The 26,043-nt window shown below is 61.8% G+C and overlaps 1 protein-coding gene across 5 annotated transcripts in view; it reads left to right on the forward strand.

Annotated features, from left to right (window-relative positions):
* ADGRB2 (adhesion G protein-coupled receptor B2) overlaps positions 1-24,575 on the forward strand; it is a 104,711-nt gene extending 80,136 nt beyond the window's left edge. For 3 of the 5 annotated variants that reach the window (XM_054012020.1, XM_054012023.1, XM_054012025.1), the window contains 15 exons: positions 1,385-1,488; positions 3,667-3,769; positions 8,404-8,554; positions 9,277-9,346; positions 9,538-9,604; positions 9,952-10,037; positions 10,993-11,091; positions 14,313-14,484; positions 15,968-16,063; positions 16,689-16,728; positions 17,092-17,744; positions 19,526-19,561; positions 20,318-20,422; positions 21,153-21,206; positions 23,706-24,575. In XM_054012020.1, the coding sequence (XP_053867995.1) occupies positions 1,385-1,488; positions 3,667-3,769; positions 8,404-8,554; positions 9,277-9,346; positions 9,538-9,604; positions 9,952-10,037; positions 10,993-11,091; positions 14,313-14,484; positions 15,968-16,063; positions 16,689-16,728; positions 17,092-17,744; positions 19,526-19,561; positions 20,318-20,422; positions 21,153-21,206; positions 23,706-23,882 (2,013 nt within the window). In that variant the 3' untranslated portion in view covers positions 23,883-24,575. The remainder of the gene's footprint in view (positions 1-1,384; positions 1,489-3,666; positions 3,770-8,403; positions 8,555-9,276; positions 9,347-9,537; positions 9,605-9,951; positions 10,038-10,992; positions 11,092-14,312; positions 14,485-15,967; positions 16,064-16,688; positions 16,729-17,091; positions 17,745-19,525; positions 19,562-20,317; positions 20,423-21,152; positions 21,207-23,705) is intronic. The other 2 variants (XM_054012021.1, XM_054012022.1) reach the window with 2 other exon arrangements.
* The last annotated feature ends 1,468 nt before the right edge of the window (positions 24,576-26,043 follow it).

A 26,043-nucleotide genomic window follows, 5' to 3' on the forward strand; every position in this document is an offset into this window, starting at 1 on the left:
CCCCGGGGTTATGGGTATGGGGTGGGGCAGGGCATTGTGTCCCTCTCCTCCCCGGGGTTATGGGTATGGGGTGGGGCAGGGCATTGTGTCCCTCTCCTCCCCGGGGTTATGGGTATGGGGTGGGGCAGGGCATTGTGTCCCTCTCCTCCCCGGGGTTATGGGTATGGGGTGGGGCAGGGCATTGTGTCCCTCTCCTCCCTGGGGTTATGGGTATGGGGTGGGGCAGGGCATTGTGTCCCTCTCCTCCCCAGGGTTATGGGTACAGAGTCCTGCTTGGCTCGTGCTGCTCGCCCTAGGGCCAGGTGCTGTCTCTCAAGCCGAGGCCCCAAACGTTGGACTCTCTCCTTTGCCAGCTGAGAGTGAGCCCTGGCACAGAGGGCGAGCCCAGGGGCGGGGCAGGACACTGGGGCACTGGAATTCAAGCCAAGGGGCATTGCCCTGTCGCGGTGGTGAGGGCTGTAGTGAGAGGGGGGCCAGCTATGGTGAAGGGGTCCCATGCCTGGCTGCCTGGAGATTTCCCATCATGCAAAGCCCGCCCCCTCCCCCCATGAAGAGACCCTCTTGCACGGGGGCGGCTGTGCAGTGAGTGGGGAAGTGCCCCACTCTTCCCTCCCCCCCCCCCCCCCGCTCCCCTCGGAGCCCCCCCCCCGCACTGCAGTGTGTGCTGAGATCAGTGCTCTGCAGCAGTCACAGGCAGGCTGCCTGGTGGGATTTATAAGGCTCATTAGCAGGTCTTCCAGGCGGCAAGACAGGAGGAGGGAAGGGGCGGGAGGGGATGTGAAAGGAGCCATCTTGCCTCATGTCTGGGAGTCCTGCTCCCCCCTCCAGCGCTCACAGACGGGGCGTTCTCCCTCCCCCCCGAAGCCGAGCGCCACCCAGCTCCCTGCGGCCGCGCCGGGCCATTGGTATTCTGGGAGCGTGCCTGGTTGGCAGGACGACGGAGAGGCGCCCCCAGGAACGTGTCTTGGCAGCCCAGAGGCTGCGGTCAAGCCACCCCGCCTTCCCCCCCAAAGCCCCAGCGCGCAGGAGGCCAATGGGCCCCTGGGAAGGGGAGGGAAGAGAGGCCTGGTGCCAGGGGGCCTTGGGCTCTGCCCCGCTCACTGGGGGAGGAGCTTTTGAGGTGTGTGCTGGGGCACGTTGGGCTTTCCAGGGATTGGGGTGGGGAGGGAGCAGCCTCCGGGTCCCCAGGGACACTGTGAGTGATACAGCCGTGGGGCAGCGCTGAGACCCATTCTTCCCCCCTCCCTCCACTGCCCCCCACTGGCCAGCTCCACACCCTGTGGCTCGGGGGAGCTCCCTCCTTCCAGCTGCTGAACCTGGCTCCGGCGGGACGCTTCTCCCCTCCCCATTTTCAGCACCTCTCTCCCACTCTCCTCCCGGGCAGGCCATGGACCCCTCCGGCACTCCCTCCGTCCCGCTCATGATCGGCTGTGCCGTCTCCTGTATGGCCCTGCTGACCCTGCTGGTGATCTACGCCACCTTCTGGAGGTAGGTCGGCCCCATCCCCGGACTTGCCTTCTCTCTCCGTCCTTCGGCACCAGCCCAGAGGCCAGGGCGTAATTCCTCCTCGCCAGCAGGGTGGCTGGGGGGGAACGATTGATAGCTTTTTGTTTGGTGGATGCCAGCTGAGCTGGGGGCACCGGAGCGGTGTCAGTCTCCGAGCTTACGTCAAGGTTTTCTACAGTGGCCGAGTTGGCCATAACCTGGCGGGACGTGGATCCGAACGTCGCCACGGGCATCCTGGGGGAGGAGCAAGGCCCAGAGATGGGTGCCAGCAAGGACCAGGGCCGTGCTCCTCGAGCGGGGCCCTGGTCAGCTGGCAAGTTCCAGGTTGCCAGCTCCTCTTTGCTCCCAGCATGCGCAGGGGGAGAGAGGCCTTGTTGGCCGGAAGACACGTGCAGCGGGAGGGGAAGAGCGAGGGTTGGGCAGCCGGGAAGCGTGTGCCGAGAGCAGAGGGAGGAAGAGAAGTCGGGAGTGGGGGGTGGGGAGGAAACAAGCGATTGCTTAGCCGCTGCGTGATTGACTGTGTTGTTCCAGGAAAAGAACAAAGCTCTTAGCGCATTAAAGACAATGGTGGGCATGGTAGTGTCCTGCTGGGGCCGCTGTTCTGGTGCTGCCGCAGGCAGGAGGCACAGACAGGAGGGCTCTGCAAGGCCTGATCCTGCCTCGCTGGCATCGGTGCCGCTCAGCGGAGTCACTCCCCATTTATACCAGCAAGAGGGACAGCAGAATCAGGCTCTCCCTTGCTGCTGAGATCCCCTGGCTAGACACATCAGCGATGTGGGGGGAGGGTCCACCTGAGGAGAGAGTCAGAGGGCTGTTAATGTACAGTGGCACCGAGCAACCTCGGGCCGGGCTCAGGGCCCTGTGCTAGGAGCTGTATGGGCATGAGGCTTTCATTGCTGATGCCGTTCACTGCAACGGGAACCAGGAGTCCAAATCCCTTCGTCAGCTTTGCAAGCTCCACCTCGGGCAGGTTAGCTCCCAATCCTGCAGTCCTTTCCACACCCGTACACCCCTGCTAGGGAACGCGATGGAGCCTGGGTGCACAAGGGAGCATGCATGCAAGTGTTTGCAGGATGAGCACCTCGGTCTGCGAAGGAAGAGAGGAAGAGACGGTTAGGGTGGAGGTTTATCAACAAACAACGCCCAGCGCAGAGAAGATCCGTGGGGCTCGCTGCTCTGTCCTGGAATTGAAAGTAAAAGGGCTCAACACATCTGAAATGCAGGGGGAAAGGAATTTGTTTCTTCCCCTCATGATGGATTGTTCACCTGTGGGACTCTCTGCTGCTGGATGCTATTAAGTCAAAGAGCCAAAATTAATATTGAATGTTTTTACATCTCGGTTCAGGGAAATTTTATAGGCTGCTTCCCTAAATCCCCTCTGAGCTGTGTTGGTGGACACCCTCACATGGCCGCCACATTCTGCTCCGGAAGTGGCTGCAGTTCTGCCAGAGGTGAGGCAGTCCCTGTATCCCTCAGGGTACATCTACACTGCAAAGGGAAGTTGTGATGATAGCAGGGGTAGGCATAGCCATGTTAGCTTTAATCTAGCTAGCCTGGATATCTGTAGCAGTGTAGATGTGGTGACACAGGCTAGTGACTAAGTACAAGCCCACCAGAGACCCTAGGTACCATCTAGATTAAAGCTGGCACAGGTGTGCCTACCTATGCTGCAGTCATACCTTCGCTTTGCAGCAGAGACGTACCCTCACATACCTCACAGGGATGTCGGAAGGCCAAACTAGTTCACGTTTGTGTAGCATGTTGTGTTCCCCAAGTGCTGTGGAAGTGCAGGTGTTTCATCCCAGTGTCGGTATTTGTTATATGAATGGGGTAGCCCCTGGAGTCACACTCCCTAGGATAAAATAAACTCTCCATCCTCATGCTTCAGGGCATAAACTGATCCCCAGCCAGGGGTCAGGAAGGCAGTCCCTGCCTGCTGACACACTCCACGCACTATGTGAAGGTCTGTGCTGCCCTCTACCATATCCCCATTGACCACTGTTGGAGATGGGCTACCAGACTGATTAGACCATTCGTCTATTGCGTCATAGCATCTCCTACATTCTCCACCTTAGGTCTAGAGAGAAACCAGGCCAGGATGTTTGCAAGGGGCCCAGCCCCAGGACCCCTTCAACCTGCCTCCCTCTGCCCTCCCTGCAGGTTCATCAAGTCGGAGCGCTCCATCATCCTGCTGAATTTCTGCGTCTCCATCCTGGCTTCCAATGTGCTGATCCTGGTGGGCCAATCCCATATGCTCAGTAAGGTGAGAGTCTGGCCTAGGGCTTCCTAGGCTTCTGCCCATTACAGCTGCCAAGGGGCGTTGCCCGGCTGGGCACTCAGTGAGGGCACGCCGTGTTCCTTGGAGAGAGACAGGCACCTGCTGGACATTTCCCTGGGGCATTACAGCCAGAGAGCTGTGGGCAGAACAGCCTGGAATGGCAGAATGTGGCCTTTAAATCGATGCATCCTGCTGTTTCGGCTGAACAGTCCCCTGTTCTGAACTGCTTTGCAGGGTTGCTGCGTGCTGTTAGAACAGCTGCTGTGCTCTGTCCCAGAGGTGGCTGCATTTCAGTGCTGACTGAAGTCTCTCCTGGACCAGTGGAGCTGGTGAAGTGCTCTGGGATCCTCTGGGCTCTAGATACAGAGCTCTCAGTTGTCCTGTGGCCCAGAGGATACAGTAGCTTGCTTGGCCACCCCAGGTGACTCTGCATCAGTGAATTCATGGATATAAATATTGAGGAAAGGGCAGACGAGAGCCCCAAATCCCTGCAGCATGAATGAGCCAGCCAACCCAACCCCCCCCCGCTCCCCAGCTCTGCTGGCTGTGCTAGGTGGGCAGTGCCTGCTGCATGGGTCGCCAGGTGTGGCGGCGTTCTGTGGGGCAGTGCCCTGCTGCGCTCCTGGGAACGTTGGCTCCCCTGGACAAACTCCTGAGAGCGACGGAAGCAAGCGGCAGTGGAGTGGGGGATGAGTCGCACTGGGTGGTGCGTGTGTGCTCGTGTGCGCCTCTTGCTCGCCCCAGCCCGTGGGAGCACAGTTAGCGCGAACCTGGCTGTGGCTTACAGGGACAGAGAGAGGGATAGAGAGACAAGGCGCAGCGGAGAAGTGAAAGGACCCATCCCCATCTTGTCCTGGAGCAGGGAACGCTCACTCCTGCCACTGAGAGTTTCCAGCTGCCGATGAGAGAGGAGAGCTTGCTCCTTGCTGCCCTTCTGGGGAGGGAGTTGGCTGAAGCCAGGACACCAAAGGTAGCAGGAGCAGCGCCCGGCTGATTGGCACTGTGGCTGGCTGGCTGGCATGGCCTGTCCGGGCAAGGGGTGTGATTCTCCATATTCCCTGTTGTGTTCATTTTGATGGACTAAGTCACAGGTGTTAACATGACCCAGTCACTGTGCAACATTAAACCCTGCTCAACAAGGCTCGGCATCCAGGGACCTTGGCCTGCTTAGACCCCGGTGAACACCCCATTAAACGTCCCTTTTCACCGTCTATCAAAGAAAAACAGGGAAAGCGTCTGAATTGTAAAGTTTGAAGTGAGGCTTTTGCTGTAACAGTCCCCCTCATTCCCTCTCCCTTTGGCCGCTCGGGCGCCTGGCAAACCTACCAGCATCGGACTGTCTCTGTCACTGCTTTTACCTGCCTCGGGCTTACGGCAGTGTTACAGAATACACGGCCCTGGCGGGCTACGCCAGACTGTGATTAGACAGAAGGGAAAAGGATGGGGGGGGGAAGGGGAGACATAAGGTGGGAAGGAAAAGAGCACTCGGGTTGTGCTGATGTCGTCTGGGTCTCTGGCCGTTGATTGCTGTGGGTTATTGTGAGGTTTGATGGACATTCAGGCTCTTTACCACGGTGGAGCTCACCGTGTAGGCCCCGTTACCACACCGGCCCTGCCCCCCTGAAGCCCATCAATACCCTCCCATGCACCAGGAGTCGCCGCATGGCAAAACAAGGCCATTCCCGGAGCTCTCGCCAGCCTCAGGGCGGCCCAGCCGCTGCGGCCCACTCCCGGCTCCCGCTGGCCCTTGTGGAGCTCATAGCTGGGCTCCCATCCCACCCTCTTACCCACCACCCTGTCACTGGTCCAGGCTGCCTCTGCACTACCTGCCCTACAACAAGGGGGCCCCAGTGAGCCCCAGTCAGCATGGCCCGGGGCCTGCTGTCCCAGCATTCCCTTCTTTCCGCAGCTGCAGGGATACCTTTTGGGCGCTTTGTTCCTGGCACATTTCTTCCAGTCCAGCATCCGTCCATCCCCCTGGCCGGTCCTTGTCGCCCCGATGTATAAAGGTGGCTCTGCCTAGCGCCAAGCCTCGCTTATCCCATGTGACTCCCCCAAGGAGTGAGGGAGCTTAGCTTTCAGGGCGCTTCGTGGACGCAGCCCAAAGGCTTCAGCCACTGCCCCCCACCCCGCCCCAGCTCCAGGCAGCACAGAGCTCTCTGGGACGTGGGTTAGCGGGCAGCCTCCTGCCCCCTGGCATGTCACCTCGGGGCAGCATCTCTTGACGTTCTGGAGACGGGACCCCGCGCGTGCCAGAAGCATGTCCGCAGGGGAGGGTGGGACGTCTCCGAGGGGCAGGGCATTGCCGGAGTACGTTGGCCAGGGGTGCAGAGGTGGGGAGCAAATGCCCATAGCCACAAGCAAACCTAAGGGCAGCCTGCCCTGTGTTCCACTGTGATTGCATCCATGCTGCTCACCTTGTAGGGATGGTTTAGTGGCTGGACCATCAGGTCTGAGGAGTTTCTGCAGACCCCAGTTCAAGTTCCGGCAGGGCTGACTCGGGTTCCTTGCAGGAGACGGTGCCCACACAGGTTCCTGCGCTGTGTGACCGTCCGTGAGCTCAGAGGGCTCTCAGGGAGATTTAGGGGGCTGCTGCCCTCCCCACACCGGGGTGTTATGTGCTGCTGCGCTCTGCCCCAGAGCTGGCTGCCTTTTGGTGGTTTCCCACCCTTTGTGTTTTGAGAGCCATTTGGTGGAGGCCAAAATTGTATTTTTCCCACTGTCTTACAAACCTGGGCACCCCTGTGCGTGTGCGTATGTCTCCCGGATGCAGCTTGCGCTTGCATGCATTGTGTCCCAGACATTACCAGATGTGTGCAGTGCATCTGGGGGTCTGTGTGAATGCACCCCAGGTGTAGGATGTTTTGGTTGTGCCCAGGTGTACCTCAGGCAGGCGTGGTGTGCTTGTGTGTCCTGGCCCCTTTTGTGCCTGTATCCCGGCACTGTGTGTACGCGTGTGTTCATTTGTGTCCCAGTGGTTTGAGTGTGTGTGTGTGTGTGCCTATGTCCCAGCACTCTGTGTGTGTGTGTACGCACATGTTCCAGTGCTCGGGGGGCGGGGGGAGGTTGTCTGTGTCCCAGTGCTTTGAGTGTATGTGTGTGAGAGCATGTCTCAGCAGCGTGTGTCCCAGCGCTGTGTGTTGGCCCTGCACAGTAAGGAAGGATCGTGTGCTGAAACATTTGCCTGCTGATACCATCTCTGTGGCGTGGCTTGGGCCCCAGGGCCGCGTGTTCTCTCCCGGATTCCCTCGCTGGCTGCAGAGGCAGATGGGATTTGGATTAAGTCAGTGTGGGGTTGTGGGCTCACGGTGGCTTTGTCACGTCCAGTGGATTCAGCTGCCAGGGGATCCTCCCCGCAAATGCTGACTTGTGCTGGCTCTCAGAGAGGGATGGCTCTGTGGGTCTTGTGGATGATTCGCTGGTTTGGGACTCAGAGGACCTGTTTTTTGTCCCCACTTCTGCCATTGAGTTGCTGTGGGGCCTTGGCTGAATCACTGCTCTGGTGGCCCCCTGGGATTAGGAATGCACCATCCACTCCCCCCATAAACGCAATGCCCTTGCAGGACTGGGATGTAGCTGCAGCAGGACCCCTGTTGCACCCCAGATCTCACACCAAAGACGACGCTTGTAGCCAGTCCTGTAATAAACTAGCTAAAGATTTATGAGCTAGGAAAAGGAAACCAGAGCGGCATTGACAAGGTTAAACAGACACACAAATGAGTTACAATCTCAAGTTTCAAAAGGCAATAAAAGTTTCTATCATGAGCGTGTTCTACACGTCCCTTAGGGCTAACCCAGGCTGAGCCACTGGGGATCTCTTGCGTGTGCCTAGAAACGTTTGGTCCCCAGATTCCAAGCAGCACAGAGAGATCAAGTTCCTTTTGTCTGGGGTTTTTATCCCCCTCCTGCCATGTGCCCTGAGCTGCAAACTCAGCTGATGGGAGGAATCGGCTGGCCTGACTCATCTTCCTGGGGAGGAGGAGGAGAGCAGGGCCACAAAACTCTTTTGTTCTCTTGTGGAGGGTAGGCAGGGAAATTCCAGGTGCACCATCCCCCAGTGGTCCATCTGGTATCGATGGACCTCTCCTTTTGGGAAGATCGGCCTAATTAATGTCACACTAATTAATGTCTCTCTCCTGCCTGGTGATGTTCACAGGCTCAGAATACAACCGCTGCGATATTACCTTACCGTGTGTTAAGTGAGGTTAATTCAGGCAGCGACTCTAATACCTGTTTGGGCCCTGCTAACACACAGGTGAGCCGGACGGAGCCCAGCTCTGGAGCTGTCAGCGTTCACCGTGGGAACCTTGCCAGGAGCTGGCACCTGGTCTGCCAGCGGCACGCCCGTTACCAAAGATTGGAGTGCACGGTGCATCCAAGCCATGAGAGCATTGGGCTGCGCACCTCTCTGGCTTACGCCGTTCCTACCCATTGGCTTCAGTGGAGTTGTTCCTGATTTCTGCCATCGAATTCAGGGGGAATCCGGCCCATTATTAACAACGCCGGGGAGTGTGGGATGCCCGAGGGCTCTGCTAGAGCCAGATCCCGAGAGGCCCGAGCACCCCCAGGCCTCCGTGCGGCGCGCCTGTGTTGATTGCCGTCTCTCTCTCTCCTTGCAGGGCGTGTGCACCATGACAGCCGCATTTCTGCATTTCTTCTTCCTCTCGTCCTTCTGCTGGGTGCTGACCGAGGCCTGGCAGTCCTACCTGGCCGTGATCGGCAGGATCCGCACACGCCTGGTCAGGAAGCGCTTCCTGTGCCTGGGATGGGGTAAGAGGCCTCGCTCGCCTTCCCCGCGAACAGCAAGTCCTGCTCAAGGAAGGGGCGGGGTCTAGTGGTCAGAACAGAGGGAAGCACCTTGCACTCGTGAGTTAATGGTGGTCACACTCAGACCCCGCCTCCGGGTGAGCTAAGGATTATCACCCCCATTTCACAGGTGGGGAAACTGAGGCACAGAGCAGGAAAGTGACTTGCCCAAGGCTGCGCAGCAAATCAGTGGCAGAGCTGGGAATAGAAGCCAGGACTCCCTGCTCTGACCCTCACCCCAGCCCCTGAGCCATGTGACTAGCCCCGCTCTCATCAGGGCAGAGTGACCACAGAGGCGCCGTGGGTCACAGCGCTGTTTCACATCTAGATGTGCTGGTGCTGTACATCCCAGCCCCCCATCGCTGCTGGGTGGCTTGGGGCCCCCTGCTGATGCATCGGTCACTGCATGCTCTGTCTCTTCTCTCCTGCTGCTGCCCTGGATCTATAGACACGGCCCTTGCTGACCTGTGGGGGTGCAAGGGCAGATCTTTCCCTGGGCTCTGCTCCTAGCAGCTCTTACTGTTCAGGGGGCAGTAAGGTACTCGCCGTTGTTCGCCACGGGGGCGGGCTGCTGCACTGGTGTCAGTGGGGAGGAAATGGAGGGAGGTTCCCCACTGGTGTCAGTGGGGCAGGTGGGTGCTGAGCCCCTCGGCGGATCCTGGCCATTGTCTCATCTCCCCCGCCAGGTTTGCCGGCCCTGGTGGTTGCAGTCTCCGTCGGCTTCACTCGGACCAAAGGCTACGGAACGGCGAGCTAGTGAGTGTTGGAATGGAGCCCGGGTGGGAGTACACAGGGGGCTGGGGCTCCAGGGGCTCCCCCGTACACCAGCCTTGGCTGGGGCTGCGGGGCGAGGAGCCAGGCTCCCTGGTAGGAGATGGGCCATGGTCAGTGTGGGGAGGCAGGGAGGAGGTCCCATCTCCCCTAATGGCGCCGTGTTCCCTCTGCAGCTGCTGGCTCTCCCTGGAAGGCGGGTTGCTCTATGCCTTCGTCGGCCCCGCTGCCGTCATCGTGCTGGTAGGTGTTTGCTCTTTGGGAGCACGTCTTTGGCTGAAGAAAAGAGCCAACCCCTGTCTCTTGCCGTCTCCCCCTCGGCGCCCCCCCAGCCCCAGGGAGCCCCTCCCCCTCCCCCTCGCACCCCACAACCCTGTTTCTCCTCCCCTGATCCCAGCCTGTTCCCAGCCCAGAGCCTGCCGCTGCGCTCTCCCCACAATTTCTCTGAACTCCCCACAAAGGCCGGTCCCTCCCTGGCCCTGGGGTGGGGGCGGAGCAGGAGGGGAGGGCGCTGCCTAGCGCTGGGTTCCCTGTGTGGGGTCACCACCCCGCTCCTCAACCGGGCTCTGTCTCTTTCCTTCCCGACCCAGGTGAACATGCTCATTGGGATCATTGTCTTCAACAAGCTCATGTCTCGGGACGGCATTTCAGATAAGTCCAAAAAGCAGCGGGCCGGGTAAGTGCCCCCTGGGGCTGTCCCCATGTGGGGCGGGCGAGTGGGAGGGCACACGCAGGCAGGTAATACCCTCTGCCCCTTGGCGACCCAGGTACAGTCAGGAGGAGCTGGGCAGTGCATGTCCCATTTGCTCTAGGAGGCTGGAGGCTCAGGTTGTTAAGAGCCCCCTCCTCACCTTGGTTGTGTCAGTGCACCCCCCGGCTGCACCTGGGCGCGGCTCCAACCATTCACAAGTGAAGTGAAGTCTGTCCAGTCCTCAGCAGGCTCCCAGCTCACGTAGCTAAGAGGGCAGTGGTGGTGGAGTATGGATTTCCAGGGGGTGCCCCTCACCCCCAGCTCCAGCAACACACCATCCCCACCCTGCAGATGAGCCGTCCCCCGATCTAGAGAGACATCCCCCACCAGATGAGACACACCCCAGCCACCCATCGGCACCCTGTACCCCAGCACCCCAGCCATGCCCAGACGGCTTAGCTGGAGGCCTCGGGAGACAGAATGGGGGGCTGGCGCTGAGCTGACGGCTGCAGCGAGGGGGCAGTTTGTGCCCCGTTGTCTGTTACCCAGAAGTGCCCACGGTCCTGCACCCATTACCAGCAGGGTAGCCAGGCTCCCGAACCTCTCCCCCACGCACTGTCACAGAGCTGCACTCGGACGGGGGAAGGGCTTGCCCGTCATACAGGGAAATAGGGGATCCTACTGCAGACAAAGGGGCCGAGCCCCCAGCCGTCCCCCAGCGAGAGCTGCCGGCCCCTTGCTAGTCACTAACCATCCAGTGTGCCGGCCTGCAACTAACAATCTCTCTCTTTCTTTCTCTCTCTCTCTGTTTTTCTCATTTGCTTGGTGTATGTGTCCGTCCGTCCCCTCCCGCCTGTCTCGCTGCCTCGTGCCCTCGCTTCCCGCCCCTCCCCGCCCCCTGGCCGGCGCGTGGCTCTCCCGTGGGGGGTGGGGCGCTCAGCTGGAAGCAGCCCGCCTGCGGCCGCCTGCTGCTGAAATGCACCAAATGCGGCGTGGTGTCCAGCACCGCCCTGACCTCCGCCACCGCCAGCAGCGCCATGTTAGTCTCTCAGCCTGCGCCCTTTGTGCTCGCTCGCGCTGTCATGTGTGGCTGCACTGCCCGGGACCTGAGAGCGCAGCATTCTCCCGCCGGCCGGGGCACAGGGGGCGGGAAGGAGGGGGCATTGCCTGATGGGCGCTCAGCCGTTCAACTCTCTCCCCGGGGCTGGAGAACGCCGTGTGCTCGGAGCTGCTCCGGGTCCTGCGTCTGCTGCGCTCGCCGGCTCGGCTCTGTGTCTGGGGCTCTGTCTCGCGATGGCTGGCGTGGGGCCCTGTGTGTGTGTGTGTGAGACCCGTCACTCCTGCACGTTCACTGCCGCTCATCAAATACCACGTCGCCTGGGGCAGGCCCCTCGTGGGGGTGGGGATGGGGATGGGGGGACGCTGGCTTTGCAGCCATTAGCAGCCAGCTCCCCAGACTGGGGTCCCAGGCCTAGGGGAGGGTGTGGATTGTGGGGGAAGAGGGATCAGTGAGGGGGAAGAGGGGACGAGGAGATGAGCTGGGGCGGGGAGCCGGGACCAGCTGGGGGCGAGTGGAAGAGGGCAGCCAGTCCGGGAAGGTAGCAAAGAGCTAAAAAGCTCTGGGGCGGGGAGGGGGATTGATACTCCACATCCCCCGTCCTTGCTGCAGGGAGCCTGTACCCCATGTGGTGGCAGGACATGGGGCTCAAGGGGGGCTAGGCAAGTTCCTTTTCCGCGGCTCAGCGGGGCTGGCAGTGCCTTACAGAGCCGTTCCCCTCTCCACTGCTGGTTTGAATCCTGCCCGTGGCAGCAGACGGTCCGTTTCTGGGGGTTGGTGGGTCACAGTCCAGAGGCCGAGTGGTTCCTGCCACCAGAATCCCCAGGGTGATGTGTCCTCGGCAATCACAGCAGAGAGGTGGCTGCGGGCATGTCCCATGGGGGCCTGGCTGCCCTCCGAGGGAAACCAGGGACGCTGAGTCCAGTCTCCAGGGCTGCCAGGGACGCAGGAGGGGGCCCTCGCTCTCCGTGACCGGAGGCGGAACCCAGCAGCTGATGAGAATGTTCCCAGCCAGGCCCCGGGGCAGGGCTGCTGGTGCCACTGACCCTAACACTGGGATGCTGGTGACGATGTTGCTGACAGCAGCCGGAGACCCTGGGGAGCGGCACAGCCACACTGTTGGGAAAATCCCCCAAAAGCACAATTTTAAAAATCCTTTTTTTAAAGACCAAAATCCTTGTGCTTGGGCAGAGAACGCAGGAATGGGGCGGGGGGGTTCAGGCTCTCAAACCTACATTGCACCCACATGCGCCCCCATACACCTCCATAGCCCCCTGCACTCCCCCATGCATCATGCACCCTGTAGCCCCCCCACACACGTCGTTCTAACTCATGCGTCACCCTCTCATATTGGGCTCCTCTCTGCACCCACTGATCCAAAATCCTCCCAGGGCTTGTGGGATCCCTGCCAGCCTTTCAGGGGAGGCCTGGAGTGAACCCCTGGAGTCTCCCCGCGCGGGGGCGTGCTCCACGACCGCCAGTCCGCGTGCATGGCTGGGGTGCAGGGGAGCTGCTAGCCGGCTATCTCCATGGCGTGGTTAATCTGTCTGCGCTCTATCATCTCGTTCCCCCGCGTCCTCCCCCAGAATCCTTTCTCATTCTGCTGCTGCTATTCACGGCGAGAGAGAGAGGCACGTGCACATGCTTTGTGCCGGCCCCGGCTTATCTTGCATCACTCTGCTAACGGCATTTGGCATCAGCGTTCCGCCTGGAACGTTGTCTCAGGAATACAGGGCTCAGTGGAAGAAAGGCCACTAGTCACCTGCAATGGGGAGGGAGGCGCTCCTGCTGGTTTCCCCAGCGGGCCCGATTCTCTCGCACGCTGGTGCAAATCAGGAGTGACTCCACTCAAACCAGTAGCCACCCCAGTGTAAACGCAGTGGGTCTCATCCAGCCCTGCCCTGCACCTTGCCCATGGTTTCGCATCGGCGCAAAAGGCATTTTTGCGCCCGTTTTGCACTGGTATAAATGATGACTCAGCTCATTGACGTGCGCAGAGCGCTTCCTGGCACATCTGGCCCAAGGGGTGGAGCAGTTGGGAATTGGAGCCCAGCGCATTCGAGATCAGACCCGGCCCTCAGGTTTCATTCTCCTCCCGCTATCTCAGCTTCCCCCTAACGCTGGGGGCGGGAAGGACCGTTTAGCTGTAATCCAAGGCCAGGATCTGAGTGCCTTGGGCCTTATGCAGCCCTGGAGCTAGCCAAGACAAGGCAGGCCGGGCTCTCCGTTCCCAACTCTGCAACTTCTTTTCCTTAAATCTCCGGGAGGCTTTGCCTTCTGCCTGTCACTTAATGAGCTTTCAACTGCTGAACAGGGCAGCAAGAGGAGAGGTTCGAATGAGCCAGGTGCATGAGCCGTTCTCCCTGCCTCTCTGTCCTCTGCATGCAGAGCCGGGCTCACTTCTGCAGGAGTTTGCATGCTTCATCCACGCAAGCCGGGGCGTTGGCTCGGGCGCTGTAGGCAAAGCTACAAGCTTCCTCAGTTGATGCAGGTCTTTCTCACCCTGGGAGGGGACGGGCTCTTTGGCTCAAATTTTTAAAGGTGTTTAAGCATTGCTGCACTGAGCATTGCAACGCCTAATTGATTTAGGAGCCTCAGACTCCTTTTCAGAGGGGATTTAGGCACTGAGGAGCCAAAATCCCTTTGACGGTCAATAGGATTTAGACCTAAATACCTTTAAAACTCTGGACCTTAATGCAGTTGGGGAATGCAGCGCTGCACAGCTCAGGGGAATGGGATTCAGAGCCTGGCTCCAAGCCAGGTCAGTCTGAGAATGGTGGTGATGGCCTACCTGAACCGAGTTTGCTGGGTCTCTCTTCCGTGCCCCATCAGAGAAGCTGGCACGCAGTCTGGCAGCCTTGGCAGAGAGGCCAGGAACTGGCTGGGTTGTGCCTGGAGGGGCGGTGCCACCTTCCTGGCACCATTGCACGTGCCGGGAGGGGCTGCGTGTGCGAGCGGGAGATTTGTCGGGCAACAGGCGGGATCTCTCACCTCTCGCCAGCAATACCGCCGGGAGGGCAGGCGGGAAGCACTCGCTGCTTTTCCTAGCCCTTTGGACACCGGCTCAGCACCCCAGAGCGCTGGCAGCTGGGCTCCCACAGCTCCCTTGGGAACGGCTGCCATTCCTTTTAAACAGCAGCCTCCCCCCTGATTCGCTCCGGGGCTCGTCTGTCTCACCCTCGTCCCTCCCTCTCCCCGCCCAGGGCGTCGCTGTGGAGCTCCTGCGTGGTCCTTCCCCTGCTGGCGCTGACCTGGATGTCGGCCGTGCTCGCCATGACCGACCGGCGCTCCATCCTCTTCCAGGTCCTCTTTGCCGTCTTCAACTCGGTGCAGGGCTTCGTCATCATCACCGTGCACTGCTTCCTACGCCGAGAGGTGGGGCCCCACGCTGACTGCCCTGCCCTGCCCTGCCCTAAGAGCTCACGCACACAGCCCTGATCCGTGCTGCTGGTCTGATCCGTGGGCTGAGGTTCCATCTGCCCTTCTCTTCCTCCAGCTGTCCGTGGCTCAGCCGGCCCCTGGATTTGCACACGCCTTGTACATGCCCAGGCTGCACACTGGTTTCCACTCCTTCTGCAGAAAAAGGGGTCTCATTGGGTCTGCCCCCACACACCTGGTGGAACAAGTAGCCCTGCGCTCTTTGCACACCCTGTTACCAGGGATTGAGGGTTTGCACACCCGCTTCGCTGATGCAGGGGTGGGATGGGGTCCCACTGTGGAAAGGGGGCCCTTTGTGTGTAGACGCGCTGTTGTGGAGACAGTAGGCAAAGCGAATGCATCTTGTAATCAAAGCCCACAATCCTGGCTGAAGGCGGCTATCACACACCAGACCAAATTACGGCTTTATGCTCCAAATGGAACACTAAATCTTAATGGAGTCGCCCAGCTCCGGAGGGTGGAAGAGGATGGAGTTCTGTCCATCACCCGTCTGGAGAGAACCGCGTCCTTCCGAGCCCATCCCTCTGCATTCCGGAGCTCCCTTGGGTGCCCATTTATCTTAGCATGATGCACTGCGAATGGCAGCTCTATAAACAGAGAGAGAGCGCGCATGCAAGGTCTATCGTTACGAGCTTCCGGCCCGTCCTGGGAGCGCCTGATGGTTCTGTCCTTGTAACCACCTGGGAAAGTTAGCAACAGCAGCCTCGCATTGGAATGCCAAGCAGGGCGGCCGGAGCGGAGGGTCAGGAGGACGAGCCGAGGGACGTAGGATTTATAGAGTCTAGTAAAGAGGAGTCTCTGGAGAGACGGGGCCAGTCTATAAATATCTCCGAGGTAACAGCTCACACGGCAGCAGGCGCTGGTCAGAGCGTTACAGATGGGCACAGAGCTAGGGAGGGAGAGATTGTGGCCGGCTGCCGGCTGAAGGTTCCCATCAGGGCGGGGGGCCCAGGGGCTGGCACTGCCCAGGTGCCAGGAGGGCGTAGGAAAGATGCTCATGGCAGTGCCAGGGCAGAGGTCCCACAAGATGCAGGAGAGCGAGAGGTGGCTGAAGTTCCCCCTGCATGGAGGGGCTAAGGGGGCCCTGTCCTCACGCTGGCTCCTCTGCAGGGGTTGGGGCTTGGTCCAGCTCCAGGCGGGCAAGTGTCCACGCCCCTGGATCTCCAGCTGGCGCTGTGCGGTCAGCTCCAGCCCAGGGTCCAAGGCCTCAAAGAGCAGGTGGAGACTGACCTGCCCTCGGCCCCAGTTACTGCCCAGTACCAGGCTAGGGGATCAGATGGGCAGATCGGGGCGTGAGGATTGGCCGGGCGGATCCAGATGGCTTATTGACCCTAGTAATCATTTGTGAGGGGCAGGGCAGCAGGGGCCCCCTCTCGCTGCCAACCCCCAGGGCAGTAACCGCAGCCTCTGCCTCGCCCAGGTGCAGGATGTCGTGAAGTGCCAGATCGGGGTGTGCAAGAGCGACGAGAACGAGAACTCGCCCGACTCCTGCAAGAACGGACAGGTGCAGATCATGGTGAGTGAGCGTCAGCCAGGTGGCACCGTGCAAGCAGGCAGCACGGGGCCTGGGTCAGGGGCGGCACCGGGCGAGCAGGCAGCCTGGGGCCAGGTCAGGGGTGGTATGGGGCGAGCAGGCGGCCTGGGGCTGTGTCAGGGGCGGCACGGGGTGAGCAGGCGGCCTGGGGCCCGGGCTGGGGTGACTGGGCAACATGGGGCAAGCAGGATGGCACGGGGCGAGCAGATGGCATGGGGTGAGGGGGCGGCCCAGGGCCGGGTCAGGGGTGACTGGGCGGCCCGGGACCTGTGCAGATTGACTGGGCTAGCTCAGCTCGAGCAGCATGGACCTTGCAGTCCTGGCGGTAGCCCAGATTGGCCACCCAAGTTCGTACCCCGCGGGTCGGGAGGGCTCGGACTCGGTGGCTCTCCCATGCCACCGCCAGGCCCATGACATCCACACTGCGAGCGCGCGTCTGTCTGCCCACGCTGGGAATCGCCCCCCCGAGCTGCAGTGTAGCCGGACCCCCTGGGACCCCACTGCGTGGCTCCTTTTACCCTGCTTGCCACCTGTGATACATTCATCCCTCCGGGTCTCCCTCTCTCTCCCCCTCTCTGTCTCTCCCCCTCTTTCTCTGTTCTTATAGACAGACTTTGAAAAGGATGTTGACCTGGCGTGTCAGACAGGTGAGGCCTGGTCCTGGTCCCGCTCCCGCGGGGTGGTTTGGGAGGGAGGGTCAGGAGGGCAGTGCTGTGTCCCCTCCCACACCCCCCAAGCCAGGAATCGCCACAGATCCAAGGCATCCCTTTAAAAGGGGGGGGGGGCTTAGCATCAAGTGGGAGGAGCTAAGTGGGGCAGCACTAGCCGGGCGCTGTGGGGTTGGGTACCTCCCCCCCCCCCCCCCCCGGTATGGGGCTAACAGCCTGGTATTAATGGCACTTAGGGCAGGGCCAGTCCCCTTCCCAGCCTGACCCCATCCCGGTGTCCCTGGAGGTTGGGAGACACCCTCACGTCTCACCCATGTCTCTTCTTCTCCCTGCCCCGGTCAGTCCTCTTCAAGGAGGTGAACGCGTGCAATCCCGCCACCATCACGGGCACCTTGTCGCGCATCTCCCTGGACGGCGACGAGGATCCCAAGCTCCACCCCGGCTCCGAGGGAAGCCTGGGCTTCTCCAGCCTCCCGGGGAACATCCCGCCCGCCGGCATCCTGGTGCAGGTGCCCACGCTGACGCACAAGGGCCTGAACGAACTCAGCGACCCACCCGCCAAGAAGGACGTCAACCTGGACAGCCGGGGGCCCGTCTACCTGTGCACGGACAGCAACCTGCGGCAGGCCGACTACGGCTGGATGCGGGCGCCGGAGCCGGCGCTGGAGAGCGACTACATGGTGCTGCCCCGCCGGACTGTGAGCCTCAAGCCCTTCGGCAGGGAGGAGGGCAGGCTCAACATCAAGGTGGATGAGGTGCCACATGTGGGCAAGGGGCGCCGTGGGGCCGAGGCGGAGGCCTACCCCGGCTTCGTCTCGGTGGACCACATCAATGTGAACTTGAACCAGCCCTACGGGACGGTGAAGCACCCGTACGGCCTTCAGTTCAAGCAGCACCCCACAGTCCGGCAGATCCTGGCCTCGGAGCTCACAGAGCGTAGCCGCACCATGCCGCGCACGGTGCCGGGCTCCGCCCTGAAAGTGGGGTCGCTCGAGGTGAGCCCAGAGCCCGCTGCCCGGGTGGCTGAGGGACTGCGTGAAAGTGTGCGCATGTGTAGCGGGGTGTGTGTGTGCAAGGGGCTGCGCAAGCGTGTGTGGTTGAGAAAGTGTGTGCCTGCGAGTACGTGTGTATGTGCAAGAGAAGGTGTGGGTGTGCAAGAGTGCACAAGTGGTAACTGCATGTGCCAGACCACAACGAGTATGTGAGAGAGACAGTGAACGTTGGTGAGCACGTGTGACTGACCGTATGCACGAGCGTGTGAGAGGCCACGTGCAAAGGTGTGTGTGAGAGCGAGTGTTTGCACAGCAGGGCGTGCGAAGCTGCGTCTCGGGGGCTGATAGTGCTGTTGGGCGCAGGGGGCTCTCGTTCCTTCTCTCACTGGGATTCGTTTGTACCCAGGACTGTCCCGCCCAGCGCACATCTGTGCGGTGACCCGGCTTTGAGCACTTCCTTGCCAGCTCGGGCGGGTGCCACCCCTGGGGAGGAGCCCGGATGCAGCACTTGTCCCTTGCTGCATTTACTTTCCCTTTAGCTCACTACTTTTCCCCAGTGTACATCTGAACAGGAGAAGGAGCCAGTGTGTTCCCCTGGCTAAGCCCCAGCCCCATTGCTGGTGTCCCCCCCAAACAAAGGCCCTGCTCTGGGAATAGTGTGTGTTAACTAACTGCTGGCTGCAAAGCACCAGGGGGCGCTTGCACATCCCTTTTCTGTGTGACACGTCAAAATGGTGGCTATTGTTTGCTGTTGGGAGTGGGGTCTGCGAGAGTCGGAGCTCCTGGCTTCTAATCCTGGCTCTGCCACTCATTTTTCTGTGCTAGCCACTTCACTGCACTGTTTACCCAGCTGCAAAGTGAGGATAATGCTCCTGGCCTGGCTGGGGAGGTTTAGTTAATACCTGGCTGGTGCTTTCACCTCCTCCGAGGAAAGGCGCCAGCACGGTGTGAGTGCCGGGTTAGTATCGCTTTCAACTTCTTGGTGACAGAGTGAGACAGAAGCCAAAGAGAGACAGAAGCCATGCGGCTAGAGGTCATTTCCCTGCTGGATTCTCTTTTAAAGCAGGTCCGATTTGGGGCTTGTCCAGGTCCCTAGCGTCCCTCCCAGCTAGTAATGAGGAATTACAAAGCCCCAAGGGCTGGAGTGATCCTCACCCCAGCACGGGGCAAGCATCTGCTGCTCTGGCCCAGTGCTTCAGGCCCCAGGTTGGGTCGTCCCGGCTCTGCCGCAGACTGGGGGTGTGACCTGGGGCCAGTCACTCAATCCCCAGCTCTAAAATGAGGTAGTAGCCATTACCCACATACCCACATCAGAGTGGGGTCGGGAAGCTAACTGCATTAAAAGATGGTTAGGCGCTATAGTAACAGTTGCCATAGCAGTGGTACCCACCCTCTAACACTTTGGGCAGCCCAGGTATCAGCTAGCCTGTCAGGGGTCTGTGGCTAATTAACATATGCAGATGAGGGCAGGGGAGGAGCCTAGACAGTACCGTACAGTACCGTGCGGCGGGGCCATCCCGCAGATGAGCACAGAGGGAGCAGCTATGGGAAATCCAGCCAAAAGGGGGAGCTTGGCTGCCCTCCGCTCCTGGACCGAGTTTTTGCAGGCTGGGATATCTCCTGCTGAAGTCAGGTCTGAGTCGGCGTCCTTCTCCCAGCCCCTCGCCCCAGCGCCGCGGCGTGTGCTCTTCCCCCTCTTCGCCGGATAAACCAATAAAGATCTTTCTTTTTTCCCCCTCCCCCTTTTCGGTTTGCTTTGGCCGGCGCGTATATTTCACCCCCAGAGGAAGCGGTTACGATATTCAGATCTGGATTTTGAGGTAAGCACCGCTGAGACCAGCCCCACTTCTGCGGTTGGTGCGGTGGTTCCCGGTGCCTTGGCACCGGCGTGGTGACCGAGCTCCCTTCTGGGCTTCGGGGGACTCGCGGTACGGTGAGCGCCATCCTGCCCGAAGCAGAGAGGGATTGAGGGTGGCTGGTGCTTGGTCTCTGCGGAGAGATGGGGGCTGGGGAGGAGCCCTGCAAGGAGCTTGTCCGGGTTTGGGGAATAAAATCTCTATTTATTTCTCTCCTGCATCCCTGGCCCGATTTCAGCCGAGCTGAGCTCTGAGGAGTTTTATACCAGGCAATAAAGAGCGCTCACGGTTGATTAAAACGCCGGAGGGCTGCTGGGAATATTTTCGCCAGGTTCATGGCAGGAGCTGATGCTCCCAATCAGGCAGTGTCATTTCAGCTGGTGGGAAGGGGGAACCGCCGAGTTATTTAAGCCCCTACATTTTGCTCTGCTGCACGTGTGTGACTGTTTCGATCTGCCGGGGCGGGTGACGGGGGGCTGGAGTCCCTCCCACCACTCTGTTGCCAAGAAATGTCAGACACAAACCAATGATAGCTACTGTTTCTTGTGGGTCCTACAGAAATCCAGTGTGTGAGCTCCCCCTGCTGTAGCGAGTAAAGTAACCACCATTATTCCCATAGCCCAGGAACAGGCCGCAGGGGCGGGGGATGATGCTGTGTGTCCGTGAAGCGGCACTGACTAGACGTATGTACGTTTCCCCTCCCCCCCAATCCCTTTGCAGAAAGTCATGCACACGAGGAAGCGCCACTCCGAACTCTACCATGAGCTGAACCAGAAATTCCACACGATGGATCGGTACCGGGCACCTGCTACCAATGCTGCCAAGGTAAGGCTGTCGGTGTCGGGCAGGGCTGATCTGTTCCTACATCCCCGCACAGCAGCGGGCAGGATGGGCACAGGGCTGCATTACCGACCGAGGCCGCTACTGCTCGCTGTCCTTTGCGGAAGCCCTTGCCTGTCGCTCCCCGGCTAGTGTCTGCTGTCTTGCACGGACAGCACCGAGATCATCCGTACCTCGATGGCGCACAGTTAGCCGTGCTGCACAGCGCCTCCTGCTGGGAGAAGCTGGGGCTGGACTGCCTTGGCGCTCTCACGGACCTAGTGTGTTTAAAACACCCTCACCGCATTTATTGTGGAGGCTAGGACATCTGCGAGACCGCCCTGCATCCGGTGCACGTACAGCAGCGCCTCCTGCTGGCCGGAGTTGCTTCTCCGCAGCCAGCACTGCTAGGCCGTTTCCTTCTGGGGAGGCTGGGACTGCAGAGGCTGGGGGGGTCTCTCTGGGGTGCCTCACCCCGTTCCCTTCATCTCCCCCTGCTGGGAGGGTCCCCTTCGCGATGGGCTTAGGCAGATGGTCCAATTGAGAGGTCAGTGTCGTTGTGCTTCGCAGCTCTCCCCTCCCCCCAAGCCGGGGGGCTGCCTGGGGGCCCATAACACCTGTAAGGTGCCTGAATGGCTGATGACCAGTAGCCGGTGCCATAGGGCTGAGCCGTGGGGAGAGGGGCCCTGTGCCTTAGTGTCTGACGCCAGCTGCCTTTCCTGTCCTTCCCCCGCAGAGAGAGAAGCGGTGGAGCGTCTCTTCCGGTGGCGGGGAGAAGAGCACATCCAGCGTAAGTGCCCGGACACCCCGAGCCATGGGTCCGGCAGCACCAGCCCATGGGGAGGGGGGTTCCCTGGGGCGGGTGAGCTAGTGCGGAGCTGCTGCCCCTCGGGAGCCCTGTACCCCGGAAGGTCCCCCCATGGAGTCGTCACGTCCGCTCGCAGGGATCCTGGCATGTCGGCATCTTCACCTCATCCTCATCCTCGCTCGGTCCCTTGCAGGATGAAGGCCTCCTGCGGTGCTGCCCCTGTGACCCTGCAGTTCATGCAAAGCCTCCCAGCTTGTCTGTCCATCCTCCTCGCCCCCTCCCACCCCGTCTCCACCCCTTCCTAAGTGTCCTGTCCTCTCCTCCCCGTGCATGCTGTCCCTGCAGCCTCCTGGCTCTCGTCCAGGGGCCCCTCCCTCCCTAGGCTCCATCTTCATCTCATGCTAATGCGCCTCGGGCTTAGATACATGTTGTCCCACGCTTCGCTCCCAGCCCCCCGTCCCCCCCGGGTATGTGCCCCGTCCATCCTGCCCGCCTGCCTTCCGGCACACACCCTCTCCTGCCCGCACCCCCCCCGGGCACGCGCTCTGTCCATCCTGCCCGCCTGCCTTCCGGCACACACCCTCTCCTGCCCGCCTCCCCTCAGGCATGCGCCCCGTCCATCCTGCCCGCCTGCCTTCCGGCACACACCCTCTCCTGCCCGCCCCCCCTCAGGCACGCGCTCTGTCCATCCTGCCCGCCAGCCCTCAGGCACGCACTCCGTCCATCCTGCCCGCCCACCCTCAGGTACACACCCCGTCCTGCCCGCCTGCCCTCGGGCACACGCTCCGTCCTGCCTGCTCGCCCTCGGGTATGTGTCTCGTCCATCCTGCCCACCCAGCCTCGGGCACACAACCTCTCCTGCCCGCCCGCCCTCAGGCACGTGCTCTGTCCTGCCCGCTCGCCCTTGGGCGTGTGCCTTGTCCTGTCCTGCCTGCCCGCCCTCAGGCATGTGCCCTGTCCATCCTGCCCGCTCGCCCTCAGGCACGCACCCCATCCTACCCGGCCACCCTCAGGCACATGCCCTGTCCTGCCCGCCCCACTTTGGGTACACGCCCCGTCCATCCTGCCTGCCTGCCCTCAGGCATGTGCCCCGTCCATCCTGCCCACTCACCTTCAGGCATGCACACCATCCTGCCTGCTCGCCCTCAGGCATGCACACCATCCTGCCCACCTGCCCTTGGGCACATCCTGCCCACCCACGCTCAGGCTTGTGCCCCAGCCATCATGCCTGCCCACTTGCCCTCATGTGCCCAATCCTGCCCAGCTGCCGTTGGGCATGCACCCCATCCTGCCCAGCCACCCTCGGTTACGCTCCCTGTTCTGCCCACCTGCCCTCTGGCTGCGCGCTCCTGCCCATCCTCTGGCTGTTCTATGTGTCCTGCCCGCCCTCTGGCTACGTCCAGGCCTTCCACCCACCCGCCCTCTGGCCGTGCACCCTGGCTGCCCACCTGCCCGCCCTCTGGCTACTTCCAGGTCTTTCACCCACCTGACCTCTGGCCGTGCACCCCGGCTGCCCGCCTGCCCGCCCTCTGGCTACGTCCAGGTCTTCCACCCACCCGCCCTCTGGCCGTGCACCCCGGCTGCCCACCTGCCCACCCTCTGGCTACGTCCAGGCCTTCCACCCACCCGCCCTCTGGCTACGTCCAGGTCTTCCACCCACCCGCCCTCTGGCCGTGCACCCCACCTGCCCGCCCTCTGGCTACATCCAGGTCTTCCACCCACCCGCCCTCTGGCCGTGCACCCCGTCTGCCCACCTGCCCGCCCTCTGGCTACGTCCAGGCCTTCCACCCACCCGCTCTCTGGCCATGCACCCTGGCTGCCTGCCCTTCTCTCCAGGTGGCTTCCAAAGCATCTGCTCTCTGGCCCTGAGCCTGCTAGCTGGTCCCTGCGCAGGGAACAGGAACGCAGAGGAGAGCAGGGGACTTTCCAGCCTGCTCTTGCCCGGCCCTGGGTCCCCGCTGCCCTGCCCCTCACGTGTCCCCTCGAAGCTGCGCAAAATGGGTGCAAAACATCCTGCTGGCAGCGTTTCGCTCCCTCTCTGGCCAGGGCCGTGCTGCCTTTCGGCGCTCCCTCTGGCCGTGGTGCGGTGCACTTACGGCAACCCTGCACGGGGGCCTTACGCCAGCTGTGCCCTGCCCCGGGTGGCTCTCTGGGCTCCTGCCCAGTCTAAGGCCCCTTTACACTACCAGGCTGGCATGGGGGGCCTGCCCCCCAGTTCTCTGTTGCAGGTGCTGCCAGGCTGCGTAGCCAAACTATTATTAATAATGACTGTATCACAGTATGCCCCAGAGACCCAGCTGCCCAGCCCCAGGGAGACAGACAGCCCCAGTCCCCCAGCCATCACAGCCTGCGGAGAGCAGGCCAAGGGTGGGAGAAGGGAGCTCTCTTTCTCCCCAGGCCCAGCGGGGGAGCTGAGCCCCAGCGGGACCGGTGCTTTGGCGCCGTTACATCCCTGACGCTTCTCTCCTCTGCCCCGCGCAGGAAGTGACCAGTCCGGAGGAGCAGCAGCAGCAGAAGACCTGGAGCACCTTCAAGGCCATGACGCTCAGCTCCCTGCCCCCCAAGCAGCGGGAGAAGCTGGAGCTGCACTGCGCCACCTGGGAGCCCCCGTGCATGAACCTGGATGTGTCAGAAGGGGATTTCCAGACGGAGGTGTGAGCCGGGCCCGGCCCGGGCAGCTCCACGCTGCAGAAGGGAAAAGCAAACAAAAGGACAATCGGATTTTGTTTCCCTTTTGTGGGGGGGTTGTTTTCCTCGTTTGGCCATTGGACTCTGCTCCCCGTGCCAGGGGGGCCGTGCCCTCCCCGGCGCACCATCCTCCTTTCGCCTTTTGTTGTGGGCTTTCTTTTCTTCTCTTCCCTTCCGACGTCGTCACCGCCGGGGGACTCGCCCCCCTGGAGACACACCCACACGCCCGCGGATGTAGGGTCACGCGCACGCCAACCGGCCTCCCACCTGCTCCTGCCTGGGCAGTGCCACCAGCCCCGCTCTCTGCGGGCGCTGGCAGGACCCGACTTGTGTGCGGGGGCCGGGGAGCCAGCTCAGAACTCTTTTGTACCTGGGCATCTCTTCACGCAGTGCACCGTGTGCACCTGGGAATGACGCCCACCGACGCAGCCCCGCCCCCTGCCCGCCGCAGGGGGCGCCCGCCCCGCCACTCGCTGCCCCTGGCACCGTTCTTCCTCGTCACACCTCCGCTCGGCCTGCTCCCCCCAGACTGGAGGGGGCTCTCTCCATCCCCTAGACCCCAGAGCCCACCTTGGGAGGGGCCCCTCCCCTCCCCGCACCCCCCTTTCTATCTCATGGGGCAGGCACTGTCTTTGTTGAAAATAAAAGTTCACTCTCTGTGGATCTCTGCTGCCGGGGGCGCTCGCCTCCTTTGCTCGGTGTGGGGCATGGTCTGCTGTGCTGGGGGGCGGGGGCAGGCGCCGGCACAGGTTCGTTGGGCACTGTGCGGGGTGGAGCGGGTACTGCTGCCGGGGCTGTTTTCCCTCCTGCAACACGCCAGCCTCATGCAGTGCCGGGTGGGGGGAAGCAGAGCCCCCGTTCCCTGCTCAGGGAGCCCCTGCCCGTCAGCTCCTGCTGCATGAGTGGAGGGTGCCCTGCACGTGCTCCCGGCCTGCAGTCCAGCTGCGGGCGCTTCATGGGGCCCTGCCACCTGCGTCCTTTGCTTCCTCAGGCTGTTCTGCGTCCGCCCCACCTCCTCCCCCCCCTTAAAAGCACAAGGGCTGGCGTGGGGCGAGGAGATGCCCCCTGGTGCTCGCGTGAGAGGGCGGGGCTGCTTTCTACAGCCCTAGCCTGGCAGGAAACAGCCCATGCCACGTGTCCCCTTGCCTCCATTCCCAGCGGCCTCTGCTGGGGCCAATTCCAGGCTGCCCAGCAGCAGGCGGGCCCGGGCGTGTCCGGCTCCACCCAGGACTGGTGAGGGTGGGTGCAGGGATCGCGCTGGACACACCCCACCTGCCAGCGGAGCCGGACGGCATCTTGCCGAAGGGGCGAGCGAGGGAACCCCCAGCTTCTTGGGGCGTGGCGCTGTGCTGGGTGGGAGACGGGGGAGATTGCGGCTGAGGCACGGGGGGGGGGGGGAGGAAAGGGATGCTGTCAGCCCCCGCCCAGTGGTGCTGCCATCCTGATAGTGCCTCACCTGAGCCCGATTGTGGCGACGGCACTAGTGAGCTGCCGGGCGTTCCACCGAAGCACTCAACGGGCGCTTTGGTTCCTTCGGAGACGTAGGCCATGCCCTTAGGATAGCCATGAGCGGGCAGGACCTCCCGGGAAAGACGGCTCTTCTGGCAGGGTGGCATGTCCGATGCTATGCTGGGGCAGTGGGTCTGGTACCGACTTGGGGGAAGGCACCTCTTGCTGAATCATCAGTCACGCCTGCGCCACAGTGCCAGCTAGCACTGCACTGGGGAATTGGGGTCAGCACTGACTGAGGGGAGAGCCCCCCCCCAGCACTGCACTGGGGAATGGGGGTCAGCACTGACTGAGGGGAGAGCCCCCCCCACTCCAGCACTGCACTGGGGAATTGGGGTCAGCACTGACTGAGGGGAGAGCCCCCCCCCCCACTCCAGCACTGCACTGGGGAATTGGGGCCAGCACTGACTGAGGGGAGAGCCCCCCACCACCACTCCAGCACTGCACTGGGGAATGGGGGTCAGCACTGACTGAGGGGAGAGCCCCCCACCACCACTCCAGCACTGCACTGGGGAATGGGGGTCAGCACTGACTGAGAGGAGAGCCCGCCACCACCACTCCAGCACTGCACTGGGGAAATGGGGTCAACGCTGACTGAGGGGAGAGCTCCCCCCAAGCACTC

The sequence above is a fragment of the Malaclemys terrapin genome, chromosome 22 (assembly GCF_027887155.1).
Source record: "Malaclemys terrapin pileata isolate rMalTer1 chromosome 22, rMalTer1.hap1, whole genome shotgun sequence".
Lineage (NCBI taxonomy): Eukaryota > Metazoa > Chordata > Testudines > Emydidae > Malaclemys > Malaclemys terrapin.